The 15,878-nt window shown below is 39.2% G+C and overlaps 1 protein-coding gene across 4 annotated transcripts in view; it reads left to right on the top strand.

Annotated features, from left to right (window-relative positions):
• Positions 1-10,586: 10,586 nt before the first annotated feature.
• The window catches only part of Ginm1 (glycosylated integral membrane protein 1), a 35,077-nt gene continuing 29,785 nt past the window's right edge, over positions 10,587-15,878 (top strand). For 2 of the 4 annotated variants that reach the window (XM_087193581.1, XM_004856899.3), the window contains exon 1: positions 10,633-10,832. In XM_087193581.1, the coding sequence (XP_087049707.1) occupies positions 10,719-10,832 (114 nt within the window). In that variant the 5' untranslated portion in view covers positions 10,633-10,718. Of the gene's footprint in view, positions 10,833-15,878 lie in introns of all 4 variants that reach the window. The other 2 variants (XM_004856897.3, XM_004856898.3) reach the window with 2 other exon arrangements.

Here is a 15,878-nt window from a genome sequence, read left to right as displayed (position 1 = left end):
TGCTTGTTCTGCTGTACTAGGAATTTAATCCAGGACCTATGCACTGAACTACATATACACCCCTTTTTTATTCTTTTCATTCTGAAACAGGGTCTTGCTAAATTGCTCAAACATTTAATCCTCCTGCTTCAGCCTCCCAAAGTTCTGGGATTACACTGTGTACCACTATGCCCAGCTACCACTATGCGCAGTTTGAGATATTATCTTATTTTCAAACTAAAAATAGCCTACTGGAGTCTCATAGATCCTAGTAGAAGATAGGAAACTTCTGAGTCAGAGACAACAGATACATTAATTATTCACAATAAAAGAAGCTACATATTTATATAAGTTCTATTGTACCAAAGATCCATGCAAGCTTTATGAAAGGCCCAGATGACACCTGCATACTCAGTGAGTCAATGAATTGTACTATAGAAGAAACCTGAGCTAAGAAACTGAACCCCCCCCCCCCCCCGGTCGTTTTAGCTAGGGTCTCATTCTGTGCTGGCTGGCCTCAAACTCCTAGGCTTAAGTGATTCTCTCACCCTAGCCTACTCAGACACCATGACTGGGTCTGAATCTTTTATAATGAGAATAAACATGTCTGTTCTTTGCTCCGAAGGAAGATCACTATTTCCTAGCATTGTTTGGTGTGTGTGTATGTGTGTGTGTGTGTGTGTCCTTTGAAAAAATACTCTGAAACAAAGGGCAGCCATTACTTTCCTCATAAGATACTCAGAAACACTAGTGATCCACAGAGAATTATCTTCCTCAACCATTTTTTCCTAGAAATCTTTGAAAACTGAAACAGTTCTATTTGTTCTACTTGATAGCTTGATATTTATTTACGTAACTCAAATCTTTCCCCTATATAATCTTAAACTATAAAACTACAGACAGCATTAAAGAGTAATATTTGGGAAAGAATCTGCCCCCATGGAGAGCAGACTGAACTTTCCCCTGTGGCATTCACTCACTGACCAACTCCACACACCAGGACTCTGTACCCTTGCTGCAGCCACCTGCCAGCTCTGAGTTTTGTTTCCTCATGGCACAGGGTAGCTGAGGCACCAACAGATGAACTGACCTGATCATGGACAAGGCCAATACTTGGATAGAGAAAGAAAGACCTGGAGACTTGGCAGCTCCAGGGAGAAATAACAGACTGGTCCAGTGCTAACCTCAAGTAAAGCCTACAGCTATTGTAAACTACAAAAATAATGTGAGCTTTTACTCTGAAAGTGACTACTTCACACCAGGGTTCAGTTGGAGAAGAAACCCAGTGTAGCACTCACTATATTACCAGATAGTGTTTAATCAGGCACCATTTTGAAAAGGGGTTGTTTATTTGTTTATTGAGCCACAGACAACTACAGAACAGCTCTATTTTACAGTTACAAATTTTACCCTTCCACAGTGATGGGGTGAGAGACAGCCATGAGAGACATTCACAGAGAGGGTATAGAATAAAAATAGATTCCCTGAGAAGTTTAAGCTCAGGCTAAGAATACAGGCTCCAGGGTCTATAGTAAGAAACCACCAAGTGTAGTTTTCGGTGCAGCAAGTATTATTTTCAGAAGTGAGTAAAGTGAAGGTGTTAAGTCTAGTAGTCTGCTTGAACTCCTACACCTGATCTTAGCCAAAAGGCTGAGAAGCAATAGTCTGCTTGAACTCCTACCCTTCTGCCCACATCCAGCAGAGACCAGTGGTCTGATTGCTTTCCCCATCTACCAATGTGAGCAAGGACACGCCTCTACTTGGACAGTTGCCACAGTCTGTGTCTGGACAGAACAGGATCTGTCTGGAGCAGAGAGGGCACCTCAGAAATCCACAGGCCATAAAGCCAAATGGAGAAAATCATGATTTGCTAGATTCCAAGACTGCAGATGCTGGAAATAAATCCTTCACTCAAAAACATAGAGGGATTTTTTTTTTTTACTCAATTTTTTTCTTTCTTTTTCCTTCATTGGTTTTTGGGAGTTTGGAGTTATGACAGTTAACTGTCAATTTGAGTAAGCAATGCTCAACTAAATTGGATCAGCATAGTCTAGGTGTGGCTAAAGGGACTTACTGAAGACAGAAGACCCACCCTAGGTGTGCACTCACTAACCAATAGGCTTGTTGCCTGAATGGAATAAAAGGGAAATGAAAAAGGAAGGCTTCTCTCTTCTGAGGAGTTACAGTCTTCACCTTCACCTTGGACGTCATCTTCTGGCTTCTAGTTCAGATTCTTTAACCTTCTGGAATAGACCTTTCAGCCTCCTGATAAGGACTTGCACAGGACACTACAGTGAGCACCAGACCTTCGACCTTAGCCCATTTATACTCTTCCACACCTCATTCTGCAAGTGACCACTGTAAACCTACCTTGTAAATCCTTATATATCTGTATATCTTGCATTAAATCTGTTTCCCTCCTGACCACTGACTGATAGAAAGTTTTTTCTCTTCTTTTCTTTTCCTTTTTTTCTCTTCTTTTCTTTTCCTTTTTTTCTCTTTTTAATTCCTTTTTATTTTCCTTTATTTTACTGTTTTTTCTTCTTCATTTGTCTCCATTACTTTTATCTGTTAGTTTTCTTTTACTCTGCAGTAGGAACCTTTACCTTACTTATATCTCCTCATTCTTATCTTCTACTGATTAGATTTTCAAATTCTACTTTTTTTCATTCTCTGGTTCATTCTCTGTTCTATTACTGTTTAATAGTATTCTATTGTTAGCAGAAATATAGTTGCTACATTTAGTAGATATTTACTGTGTGTCAATATTTGGTTTGTCTTAGTATTTACATTATAATTATACTCTATTTTCTATGGTTAAAGGTGGCACATTCCTGGTACTTAGTGTATGTCAATATCCAGTTTGTGTTTGACAATATTGCTATTGCTGATTTTATTGTTATTGCCAAGATGGCACAGTTAGTGCTATCAATTGGTTTTCTCTGTATGCCAATATTTGGATTGCCTTATGTTATTAACAATACTGCAGCTCACTCCTGGAGAATTGTGTAGTAGACAAAACAAATTGCAGCCTCTCCTCACAAATAAACAGAGGTGGTTGGATCCAGGGACAGAGGGAAAGGCCTATAGTTAGCCATGCCCAGAATGCACCACTGAAAAATGGACATTAACTAAAGAGGCATCCTCAAAGTATGCTATACTTAATTATATCACTAAATATAAAATATTCTACTGTCATAGAAAAAAAGAAATTTTATGATGGTTATATAGTTTATGCTTATCTCTATTTTATTGTACCTTGTGTTTCTAATGTTATAAATATTTAAGTATGCTTAGTGGCTTGTATATAGTTTCATAGGTAAGAAGTGATCTATATCATTCACAATTCTACCAAATGTAAATGCCAAAATTGATTTAGTCTGGAAAAGATTAATTTCCTGGTCTACATGTCCATCAACAGATGAATGGATGATGAAAATATGATATTTATACACAATGGAGTACTACTCAGGAATAAAGAAGGATAAATATGAGTCACTTATAGGAAAATGGATGCACTTTGATACCATGATGCTTAGTGAAATAAATCAGACATATAAGCTTAAATATCATAGTTTCTCTTATATGAGAAACTCAAGGTATAAATAATTCTGCGAAGCAGGCACCATGGTGCATACCTGTAATCTCAGTGCTTGGGAGGTTGAAGCAGGAGGATCATTATGAGTTTGATCATCATGAGGCTAGCCTGGGTCACATAGCAAGTTCAAGGCAAGCCTGGAATATATAATAAGATTCTATCTCAAAAAACAGGAAAAAATTTAATGAGCAAAATAAAAGTATAAAACATGAAGACAGACCATTTGCAAGTGGGAAAGGGATCTACAGATGGAAGGAGGGAAGAGAAGGGAGGGTAAGAGAATGGAAATTAAAAAGAATTAAGATGTGATATGTACATGTCCCAACTAGCCAAGATGAATGTATTCATTATGCATTGCAAACATGTACTAATATGTTTTTACAGCAGATGAAAATTTTAGAAAGTAAACCAATCTAATTTTAAACAAAAATAATTTTGGGGGGGGTACTGGGGATCGAACTCAGGTCCTTGTGCTTGCAAGGCAGGCAGCAGAACCACTGAACTAAATCCCCAGCCCCACAAAAATAAATTTTTATTGCTTAGCAAATATTAATATCATCAAACATCAGGACCAATTTCTCTTATGTTAATATCATATACCTTTTCTGAACAAATATGTTTGAATGTTCATAATCCTACTAAAGTGTGATCCTAATGTTGCATTAAATGAGCTATCTTCTACCTAACTCTATGCATAAAACACATGTATTTAATCCATATGTTAACATATGGTTCAGAAGTATTAATGTGTTGGATAAGTCCAGTATGATTGCCTTTATTCACCTTCCAGACTTTCCCTGCCTTATCCTCTTATATCCTATGAAATCTGGTGAACTAACAACCTAGTCACTGCTGTCTTCACATTTAAAATGATATATCTATTGATAACAGTGGCAGTTTCAAGTGGCTTGAGAGAAGATTTTGGTTGTCTGGAAAGTAGGACATTCTGTTCATTCTGGATAGTCTTTAATTTGCTCCTTAATTTGACTGTCCTTGTCAAGTATTCTGTCTTTGTTGTAATTATATTATTGACCTTTTAAGTAGATATTGGTCTGGTGTTTTCAAATGTTAAGTTTATAGCCATATGCAGTGGTGCACACCTGTAATCCCAGGTACTTGGGAAGCTGAGGCAAAGAGGCCAGCCTGAGCAATTCAGTGAGACTCTCTCTCAAAATATAAATTTTAAATGGCCATGTAGTCGAGTGTGATCCTAGCACTCGGGAGGCTGTGGCAGGAGTATCACCATGAGTTCAGGGCCAGCCCAGACTACATTGTGAGTTTGCAGCCAGCCTGGACTATATAGCAAGACCCTGTATCAAAAAAACACAAATAAATAAATAATAAAAAATAAAATAAAATGGCCATGGATGTAGCTCAGTAGTAGAGCACTTGCCTAGCATGTGCAAGGCCCTAGGTTCAATCTCTATTGTCTGCAAAAACAAAAAATATAAAATATAGGCTTATTATTACTGAAGTATAGTGAAACCAACAAACCACGAGAGAATTACCACTGAAAAGAAAGCCTGTTAGTGTAGCTTCCAAAAGGTGGAGGTACAGAACACTCTGCAAGGCACATGGGGAGAGCACCCAAGTCAGAAAGTAGAGGAAATGAGGAGAAAGCATGAGGAGGAGCCTCTGGGAAACCTGGAAAAATTGGAAAATCTGTCTATTGGAGCATGAAAACCAGACAGAGAAGGTTGTTCAGAGTATGGGTTTTGGGTTATATATATGTAAAAGTGCATTCCCAGGGAAGTAGCCTAAAATATCTAGGTTAATTAATCTCTCCAGGATCAGCAAGGCTCCAGATGCCAGAGTATCAAGAATACAGAAAATACTATGAATGCATATGAATATTGTTAACCATAATTTTAGTAAAAAAGTGGAGTAGAGGATGATAAAATGAGGGTCTAGTGGATTAAATGAATCAAATTGTGACTCAAAAGAAGAAAATCTACTTCTAAGAGAGAAATCCACTAAGTAGAGGAAACATATCCTAACACTTTGCCTCTACTTGCACATGGAGTTATCTTCCTTTCCTAAAAACAAGTCTTAAAAGGTCCATTGTAATTTAAGATCTTTAAGATGGAGAGTACTATTCTAAGGATGGAAAGATACAAGGTAGAAATCAAGATTTTATTACCTGGGCAAGGGATTTAGCTCAGTGGTTCAGGCGCCTGCCTCGCAAGCGCAAGGTCCCGAGTTTGATCTCCAGTACCAAAAAAAAATAAACAAAAAATAAGATTTTATTACCTACAGGTCTTGGGGGTTATGCAGCATATCTGCGGGGAGAGAAGAGGAGGATCAGAGATCATGTGGAAAGAGAGAAAGAAAGGGGGCAATGGCCCAATGGGACCAGGACAATGTTCATACAGGTTTCCCATGGGAAGTTTTATTTTAATTTTTTTATTTTTATTTTTTTTCCATGGGGAGTTTTAATTGGTGGGTTTAAAGCAAGCAGGAATGAGTTCTAGGAGGTCACGTAGTATCTGAAAGGTAGTCACTGTGGCATATCTCCATAGTAGATTAGCTCTGGATAAAAGAGAAGTGTTTTGTAACAGAAGTGTAGTGACTCACTCTGTCTCAGAAATTAGAACCAGATACAAATCATTTCCCAGATTTCCCTCTGGTGTCAAGTCGGTTTTGAATTGCCAAAAAAGTTGAATTCAAAGTTTGATTGTGGGAATGATGAAAATAACAATGCAATCAGTCCTAAAGAGGGAAATATGTCAAGATTTGGGGCCTGGGATATTGTTTAATGGGAGAATAAAGATGTATTTTATATATCTTACATACTGTGTTTTTCTATGCTACTAGAATCTTTTTAGGATATTTTCTCCTTAAATGTAAGATTATCTTGAAATAGAAAAAAGTATCTAATGTGCACAGAACTACACTGAGTTGCTATGTTAGGTGAACTCTTTTGAATGGCTTTATGATCAAAGAAATTAAGCTGAAATAAACTGACTCAAAAGAAGAGCAAAGCACATACTATATTAACATTGATGCATTTATTTCTCATGTAAGCAACTGCCAAGTTAATTCTGTTTTACAGATTAATGTGAAGGTCAGGTGTACCAAGCTGCAGAGGACCATAATATTGACTATGCCCAAAACAAGCTGTGAAGAATTAACCCCACAATTGGCTTGTTTATAGAAGTGAGGCCGTCTGAAGCCTATGTGCCAAGTTCAGAGTAACTCACACCCAAATTCCATTCCCACAACTAAAACCTTCTGACTAGAAGGACAATGTTCTAATTACAACTTTATATTTTGTCTATTTTATTCCTAATTTGAAAATGCTTTGTCTTGTCCTTAATGAGCCTTGTTTACATTAATTTCCATAGAAACTGCACATAGCTTGCCTTTACCCCAATTAATTGCCAACAAGTCAGTGCGTGGGACTGGCCAGTGCCTTTGTTGGCTGCATTGGCGTTGGTTATCCTGACACCCTGCTTTCTCTCTCTTAGTTCTATCTCTCTTTTTTTGTACCAGGGAATCGAACTTGGAAACTTGCGCTTGTGAGGCAGGCGGCAGAACCACTGAGCTAAATCCCTGGCCCCTCTTAGTTCTATCTCTTAGTGTTTTTATTTCTCAGACCTGTGTCACAGACTGGGTAGGTAGGTACTGAAACCTAACTGCAGTGGTCTCCAGTACCAAGCTGAATCTTCTAAAGTATGACAAGTGAGTGGAAACTTGTAACAAAATGTATTTAAAGTTTTGTTATAATTCATCACAATTGTGGTATAATGGTGTTTTTCAAATTAGGGACATTTTAATATGAAATTTCATAGTGCTTATGCATGCGTATAGCAAGACAATGGCATAAAGAGAACCATTCATACAAAATAGTAAAATTGTTCTTTATCAATTAATACTATTAACTACTTAGCCATTGTTTGTCTAATTTATTCTTACTGAAGGTCTACTTTAACTGGCTCTGTGCTTTAAGCTTGGCTACTCCCTTCCTGGAGCTCACAACTAGCTGAGCAGACACTTGAAGAAGAAAGGCCTGTCAGGTGATGTGAAGAGCTCTGTTGGAAAGACTCATCTTCCCCTAATACCTTTTCATGTATATATACTTTAGGACTTTATACATATATTATCAATTTAAATTCTACAGATCCACATGTCTTGATTTCTAACCGATTATTACATCTTGTATCTAGATGTCCTCCCAAAGCCTCATGTGGTCATAGGTGGGGCTTTTCAGAGGTGGCTGGAACTAGGGTGTGTGATGCTGGGATTGTGCCCCACCCTGGGTGTGAGTGCTACCCACCCAAGGTACAGAAAGAGGGCTGCTGCCATCACTTGCTGCTTACTGCCTTCTGCCTGCCTTGCATTGCCATGGACTGTTTCTCCTCTGCAGTGCCCTTCTGCCATGCCACCTTACCTTGGACCCAGTCAACTATAGACTGAAACCTCTACAAACTGTGAGCTACCTTTGTTGGGTATTTTGTCTCAGCAATGAGAAAAGTAACTAAGACACCAATAGATTCATTTTTAATTCCCAGAAGTCTGAATCAGGGAAAAGGCCAATGTTTGCAGATAAACATCAAATGTGAGTTTGCAGAAACCATATACAAGTTAACATTGATCCACAGTTTCTCAGAGTAGGCAAGCTGTTGAATTAACTTTTGGCCAAACCTTTTATAGCTCATTCTAGTGAAAAAAGAACACATGTGGTATTGGTGGGGTTGAGTGAAGAAAAAGGGACTCAAGACAGAGGGATTTGGTTTTCTTTCTTTTCTTTTTTTTTTTTCTTTCCTTCCTTCCTTCTTACTTTTTTTTAGATAGCATCTCACTATGTATCCCAGGCTGGCCTCAAACTCGCAGCAATCCTCCTGCCTCAGCCTCCCAAGTGCTGGAATTACAAGCATGCAGTTGGTTTCCTTTCTCATGTCACAAGTTTTATTTTGGGCTAGGGATATGGCTCAGTGGTAGAGTACTTACCTAGGATGTGTAAATCCTTAGATTAGGTCCCTAGCACTGAAAAAAAGTTTTATTTTAAAGAAAGACTAAACACATTTTTATTCTGCCTGAACATCCATGTTTCCAAAATTTTCCTCAATATGCAATATTGTTAATATGAAACCCTTGAATTTCTTTGTACTCTCTGCTTTAGAGGGTTTCAGAAAATTAAAAATAAAAAATTGAAAAGTGGAAAACATTTCTACACTTTCATTTCATACATTAGGAAACTAACTAGAAAGGTACCCATAGGCCAGGGGTAATGACTTCCAGTTGAGAGTGTTGATCCCATGCTGCCTCCCATGGTGAGCTGAATGTCAAACATTTAATGTGTGGTTGGTGTTGCACCCAGTGAGAAAGAACCAACCAGAGACCGATATTAAATCCACACAGGAGTTTATTACCAGCCAGGACCCGAGCCGAGCATCAGACTTGAGCCCTGACTTGGGGGAGATTAACATGTTATACACCTTTGAGGCCAGCAGTTTCTAGCCCCCCTCCCCCTATGGGATAGAACTAGCAAAGCAAGCGAAAGGTACAGAAGCCCTGCTGTTAGAACATTTGTAAAACAATAGTTGATTAATTGTTATTTCTAAAGAGACTTTCTAAGGGGAGGAGGTTTTTAAGCCTCCTTCTGAGTTCATCTAAAGGGCAGGCAGGTAGGTCAAGCAGCAATATGGAGTCTGTCTTGCTAACTAGGGTCTTTCAGTTGGTTCAGTGGTTGGTTAGATGTTGAATGTTTAATGACAAGGTTGGTCCTTAATCTTGGCTACACACACACACACACACACACACACACACACACACACGCATAAAATCACCTGGGAACTTTAAAACACTGGTACCCCAGCCACAGCCCTGACTCAGTAAATCAGAGACTCAGGTGCCCAGGCAGACCTCAGTATTTTTTAAAGCTACCCTGGTGATTCTCATGTGGAGTCAAGGGTGGAAACCACCAATTTAATTAATAAAAAATTCTCCTTTAAATATGAAATGTTTCATTAATGTATAATAGTGTTCTGAAGTATTACCACTGTTTACATTTTGCAGAGCTCATCAGATGGTGTCCAAAGAGATCCCCAAAAAAGATATGGGGACTTCAGTGTACCCCATAGAATAGATTTGTAAATTTTCCTCACTGAAAATCAGTTCAGAATCTGTCCATGTGAAGCACAGACTGATTTATTAGGCTGCTGTAGGCAGGTTTATTAGTTAGAAAGTATGAGAGAATTGGGAAAGAACTCCAGCTTTAGCAGCTGGAGGAGGTTGATTCTGATGAAGGGGTTTAGACCTGCCTTCTTGCAAAAGAACTGGGCCAGCTTTTATGGCTTAAATGAGGCAGGCAAGGGTCTGGTGGATCATCATTTCAGCTCTGGAGGAATCTTTATTGTTTGAGGGGCCATTCAGTTCCAGAGATAATTGGGTTTTTTTGGCAGGGGGCTCTCAGTTCCTGTCATGGGGTACTTACTATTACTTGGGGAGGTTATCTTACCCAGGGGTAGTTTGTCAGGCTCTTCTTTTCCTGGAATCTGAGGTAATTATAGGTTTGGAGACTTCTAGGCACTCTTTGTGGAGACAGATATCTAGAACTGGATAGTTGTAAAAGGTGGCATCTAGAGAGTCTGCAAATCCTAAAATTTAGTTACTCTTTTCTCTTGGTGTCCTTGGTCTTGAAGGGGGATGAGACAGGCTAGGTAAATTTAGGGCTAACAAACCTTATGATACAGACATTCCTTACAACAAGGAAAGCTGAGCAGGTCTCTCATCTAAAGTTTTAAGGTAACAAAGACAAAAATATTGAAAGCAGAGATGTCAGGCTTAGAACTGTGATTTCCTTGTCTCCTTTTTCCCTATATTTATTCTGTCCTACCTCAGAATCAAATATATATATTAATTAAAAAGTACTGTAATGCCAACATAAAGGTCTTCACTAGCTGAGGTGAGAATCCCTCCTCAAAATAAAAGAGAGGCTGTAACGCTCTAGGCGTATTTTCCCCGACTCCATTGTGTTCCGCCTTAAGCAGCAGTGCGCACGCGTAGTGTACTCTTCTGTTTGTCCCTGACAGCAGCTCCCCACTCCCCCCGCAGCCGGCGGAGGCCCAGCCCCTCTCCCCGCCCCCAGAGAGTCCGTCCCGCCCTCACCTTCCCGCCGCCTGCCCCCGTGTCGTCCAAGATGGAAGGCCGGGAACCGGCGCAGCTCGCTCTCTGGCTGCTCCTCTTGGCTCTGCCGGTGGCTGGGTGGCTGACTACGGCAGCCCCGAAGCCATCGCCTCCCGGAGCCCCGCAGGTAGGGCAGGGCGGGAACGGCTGGCGAGTCCTAGGCTCGGACCGGCCGGGTAGCTAGCTTGCGGCGACGCCACCCACCTCTCGCCGCGGGCCAGAGTGGGGTCCGAGTCTCCCAAAGAAGTTGTGAGAAAAAACCTTCAAGGAAGTGGGGCGGCGTGGGAGTGGGAGGCGAGAGAGCGTAACGGAAGGGACCACAGGGCCGTTCAGCGTGTAGCGAAGCCGCAGTACCCACAGTTTGAGCGATTACTACGGCCCCGCGAACTGCCCTGGTGCTCCCGGGGCTTCCCCACCCAAAGTGCGCTGTCGCCCGTGACTCAGGCTTGGTGATGGCGCCTTCCCGGGTTACAGCTTGCCACCTGGGCCAGGCAGCGTCTGTGCTTTCGGGAAGTGTGAAGTTGCCAATTAGAGAGTGCGTTCCCAGGCTGTGTCTACTGGGCTGGTGACGGGGAAGGAGAGCCTTTCCCAGGCTGAAGAAGAGGGAGAGGGAAGAGCTTCCACTTCCCGACTGCGTCTCAAATGCTAAAGCAGTGGTCCTTCAGCAGCAGCATCTTCTACAGGAACTCGGTTCCTGACACTCGCGGGGCTGGGCCACGAGCCCAGCAGATGATTCTGAAGCTCCCTGAAGTTTGCGAACCACTGCCCTAAAGTATTCAAAGGCAGCTGGTTGGTATCCTTTTTGCCGTGTTATCTGCCTTTTTTTCAGGGAAAAGATTTAAGTTTAAAACATGGATTTCCCAGAATGACAAGAAACTAGGGAGGTACACCTTTCCTACTAATCAAGACTTGAATAGGAATACGTAGGAGGCATGATAAATGTGGGGTTTTAAAATTTTTTTAATGTTTTAGAGTTACAACATTACTCTCTCTGTATACAAAAATTGTATGTCTTAGTTTTATTTCTGCTTGCACATTCCAGGGAGCCACAACATTGCAAGCTCTAAGAACCACTTTTATATGAAATTGTATGTGGACTACAGTTGCGTCTGGTTAAAAATAGGAATGCTCGAAACAAGCTCCAGGGAACCAGATAAAGTAAAATAATTTTAAAGTTATGGAGATATGAACATTGTTTTCCCCTTTTCCGATTTTGAAGATTCTTCATTGCTACTTGAATCCAAGAGATATTGAATCTGTGCATACAGTCTGAGGAAAAAATAAAACTTCTCACCACTGCACTGTGGGCTGGCTCTTGGTAATTTCACCACTTCAGTTCTCCCTTCTTGGGTCTTCATTCCACTTTTAGCAGATTTGGCTCTAACCTCAGAATTTTGTAAGTGTTGAGTATATGTGGAAAGCTAGGCTTTCTTATTTTCTAAAAATTTGGAGGAATTTTACAGTCGTTCCTTATTAGCTAAGCGCTCTTCAGTAGGGCTTTGGGCAGTGATTGTTGATGTATCTTTTCTCTCCGTTATGGTCCCCACTAGAATGTTATGGCCAGAGAGCACCTGAAATGAAGCTAAGTGAAGAACTGAGTTTTAAAATACATATTTAATTTTAATTAAATTGACATTGCCACATTATTAGTGGGTACCATATTGAAAGTCTGCATTCCTAGACGGTATTAACATTTTTCTTGTATTAATATTTACTTTACTTCCTTCACCCCATATGTGTTCATTTGTCCATCTGTGTATCCAACTCTATAAAATTTAAGAAAACTGGCTGAAGTAAAAAAAAAATTTCCTCACCTTTTTCCAGTGCTTCAGATTTATTGTATTCTAAGCAATTTTTTTGTTTTTATGTGGAGTAGTTGACAGACTGAAAAATGGGGTTTTTTTGGAAACAGGGTCTTGGTGTGTAGTTTAAGCTGGACTTGAGCTCACTGTGTAGTCCACACTGTCCTCAAACTCTGCAATCCTCCTGCTTCAGCCTAGGATTACAGACATGTGCCATCAGAGCCAGCTGTGTTTATTTTAAACCAAATATTGATTCTCTTTGTCCTTAGGAAGCCAGTTGGGTCCCAGAGGCAGCCTATGAACAAAGGATTTAGAATAAAGAAATGGAAATGAGTGAGGAGAAACTTCTCAGTTTTGCCATCCACTTTCCAAGCATGCACAACCCTCACAAGCCTGAACTTTAGTTCAGTCAGAGGTTTGCAGGGCAGGAAACATGACCTGGCTCCAAACTTAAGTGTCAGGTAGCAGTAAGGAATAGAATTTCTTCTGCAGTGGTTTTGTACAGAAGGACCATAAAAGAAGGCGGAGGGTGGGGCTAGGGGTTGAACTCAGAACCATGCATATGTTAAGCATGTGCCCTACCACTGAGTTATATTGCCAGCCCCTCTCCACAAAGAATTAATTGAACTTGATTATCTGGAAAATATAATGTGTTTTGTTAATTGTCTTTTATAAACCCAGTATTTTACTAGGCAAGTGATATATGTATAAGTACACTAAATTACTAACAATATAGTTTGTGTTCGCTGCTGAAGGGCAGAAGCTGAAAAAGATTTCTTAAAACATCATCGGAGGCTTTCTTTGAACTGTTAGAACAATAGTTAATAGAATCTCTAGTTTGGTAGGAGGAACTTTCAACTGGACTTTGAACACAAAACAACATATTTTACAACTTGATAGTTTATTAGATGGTTTTAGTGTTTCTTTGGTTCTAATGCAAGTTTAATCTAGAGCAAAGTGGATCAGGAGAAACTCAGGTTGGTTGTGAGGAATTACTAGTTGGGAAGCTTCCTGAGTTCCTAGAGGAGTTGGGAAGTAAGTGCACCAAAGTAAACTTAAATAGCCCAGCCAGGGGCAATTTAGTTATTTAGTGAACTCTGGTTAAAGGGCTGATGATGTAGCTCATTGTTAAGAAACTGGGACCCCCCCCCCAAGAAAAAAGAGTCAGCTTAACTATGTTGTGATCCTTATATCTTTTTCCACAGGTTGTCCCTAGATTCAGCCAACCTTGTGAAATCATGTCAGTCTTAGTCTCTCACTTGTTAGAAATTAGACAGTCAGTCAGTCACAGGAGGATATGTTTTGAGAAATAGATCCTTAGATGATTTTATTGTGTGAACATCGTAAAGTATACTTAGACAGCTATTTCATCAATAGGTGATGCATTCATATGGGGCCACTGTCATGTATGTATGTGGTCCATTGTTGACTGAAACATTATGTGGTGCACAGCTGTATATAAATATAAAATATTGGGAATGCTCACAGTGCCAAGAAATACTTGGAATGTTAATGTTTTTCATTACTGTGACCAAATACATACGCGAGGAAAACAACTTAGAGAAGGAATGGCTTCTTTTTTTTCCCCATTAAGTTTATTGGTACATTTTAGGTATAAAATACACTTACATTCATCATTGGGATCTTGTACCATTACACGAGTCTCTTGGTTCTTTTTTTTTTTTCCCCTTCCCCTGCCCTGCCTTCACCCCCTCCACCCTTCCCTATTTGCAAAGACTTTGTTTCCATTTTTTTCCTTTTCTCATATTTTTTCTTTTCCCTTCTTTCCTTTCCCCTACCCCTCCCACTTCCCCTGCTCCTTTAGAATTTTACTTCCTATTTTACACAGTATCAATTACACATTTTTAAAATTACAATATCAAGATCTAGGAGACATTACCACAGATTTTACAGAATTTAAAAGGATATAGAAAGCATATTATAAAAATCTGTTTTGAAATACATTTGACAACTTCTAAGAAGTACCTTGGAGGACAAATTAATGAAACTAACTCTGGAGGAAATATAAAATTTGAATAGCACCTATTAAAGAAAGTATATTCTTAGCTTGAAAACCTACCTATATGACAACAACAGGCTCATATACACTTTAATTGATATATTATGTCTAACATTTAAAGCAGAAAAAAGGAACACTTCTCCCCTCATTTTAGAAAATCAACATTGTGCTAATCCTAAAACTGAATAAAGATAATAGAAGAAAAAAGTACGCACATAGATAAAAATTTGTTTAACAGAATGAACTATTAGAAGTCAGATCTGGCAGGATGTAGAAAGTGGTTTTATTATAGGGATGGCAGTGTTGGTTCAGCATTGGAAGATCCACTCCCAGAAGTCATCATTTTAACAGAGGAAAGGTAAAAGCCAAATGATCCTGTCACTAGTTGGAGAAAAAGTATTGGTCTGAATTGTACAGCTGTTCGTGGTAAAAGCTATCAGGAGACTAGAAGTAGAACAGAACCTTCTCAACAGATCAAAGACATGTACTCTATACTTCCAGCAAAAACGACTTATATGAATGGAGAAGATAAAATGCTTTCTCCCTGAGGTGGAACAAGGGTAGATAAGCCTACTCTTCATCTGTCCATTAAACTTTGAAACATAGGCCTAAACTAAAATCATCTGGCAATAAAATGACACAATTTGGATAGGATTGGCAAGGTAGAAGCAAAATCTTTACATGTAGATGAAATGATCATCTACAGAGAAAATACTAAGAAATCTCTAGGAACCCCTAGAACTTGTACTTGAATTTAGCAGGATTAGAAAACACAACGTATATATAAAAATTCAGGTCTGTGTATACTTGCTATATTGAAATTTAAAAGTTATGTAGGAGTACAAAGAACCCAGAAAAGTAAAAAGGAAAGAAAAAAAAAAAACAATGTTGGAAGACATTTAGTACCTAATTTTAAGACTTCCTCTAAAGCTACAGTAATCAAGGCATTGTTGATATAAGGAAAGACATATAGATCATTGGAATAAAACAGAATCTAGAAATAGAACCACTCATATATGGTCCACTGAGTTTTGAAAGATTATTTAACATTTTGTAGACTATAAACTCAATTCAAGAGCAGAGGAAAAGATAGTGTTTTCAGGAAATGGCTCTAGAACACCTATATATCCATATATAAAAAATTAACCTATGTATCTGTATATAAAAAATTAACCTCGACCCTGTACTTCCATACATAAAAATAACTTGAAAGGATCTATGAACCTAAATATGAGAGACTAAAACTAAAACTTTAAGAAGAAATTATAAGGGAAAATGTTTATGAATTTAGGGTAGGCAAGAACTTCTAGGGTGCAAAAAACATGATGTATAAAAGGAAAAAATTGATAAA

This window comes from Heterocephalus glaber, unplaced genomic scaffold, assembly GCF_053883595.1.
Source record: "Heterocephalus glaber isolate CG9 unplaced genomic scaffold, H.glaber_assembly_v1.0 deba00001593, whole genome shotgun sequence".
Lineage (NCBI taxonomy): Eukaryota > Metazoa > Chordata > Mammalia > Rodentia > Bathyergidae > Heterocephalus > Heterocephalus glaber.
The sequence above is the reverse complement of the archived record's forward strand: the minus strand, read 5'-3'. Positions and strand labels throughout refer to the sequence as shown.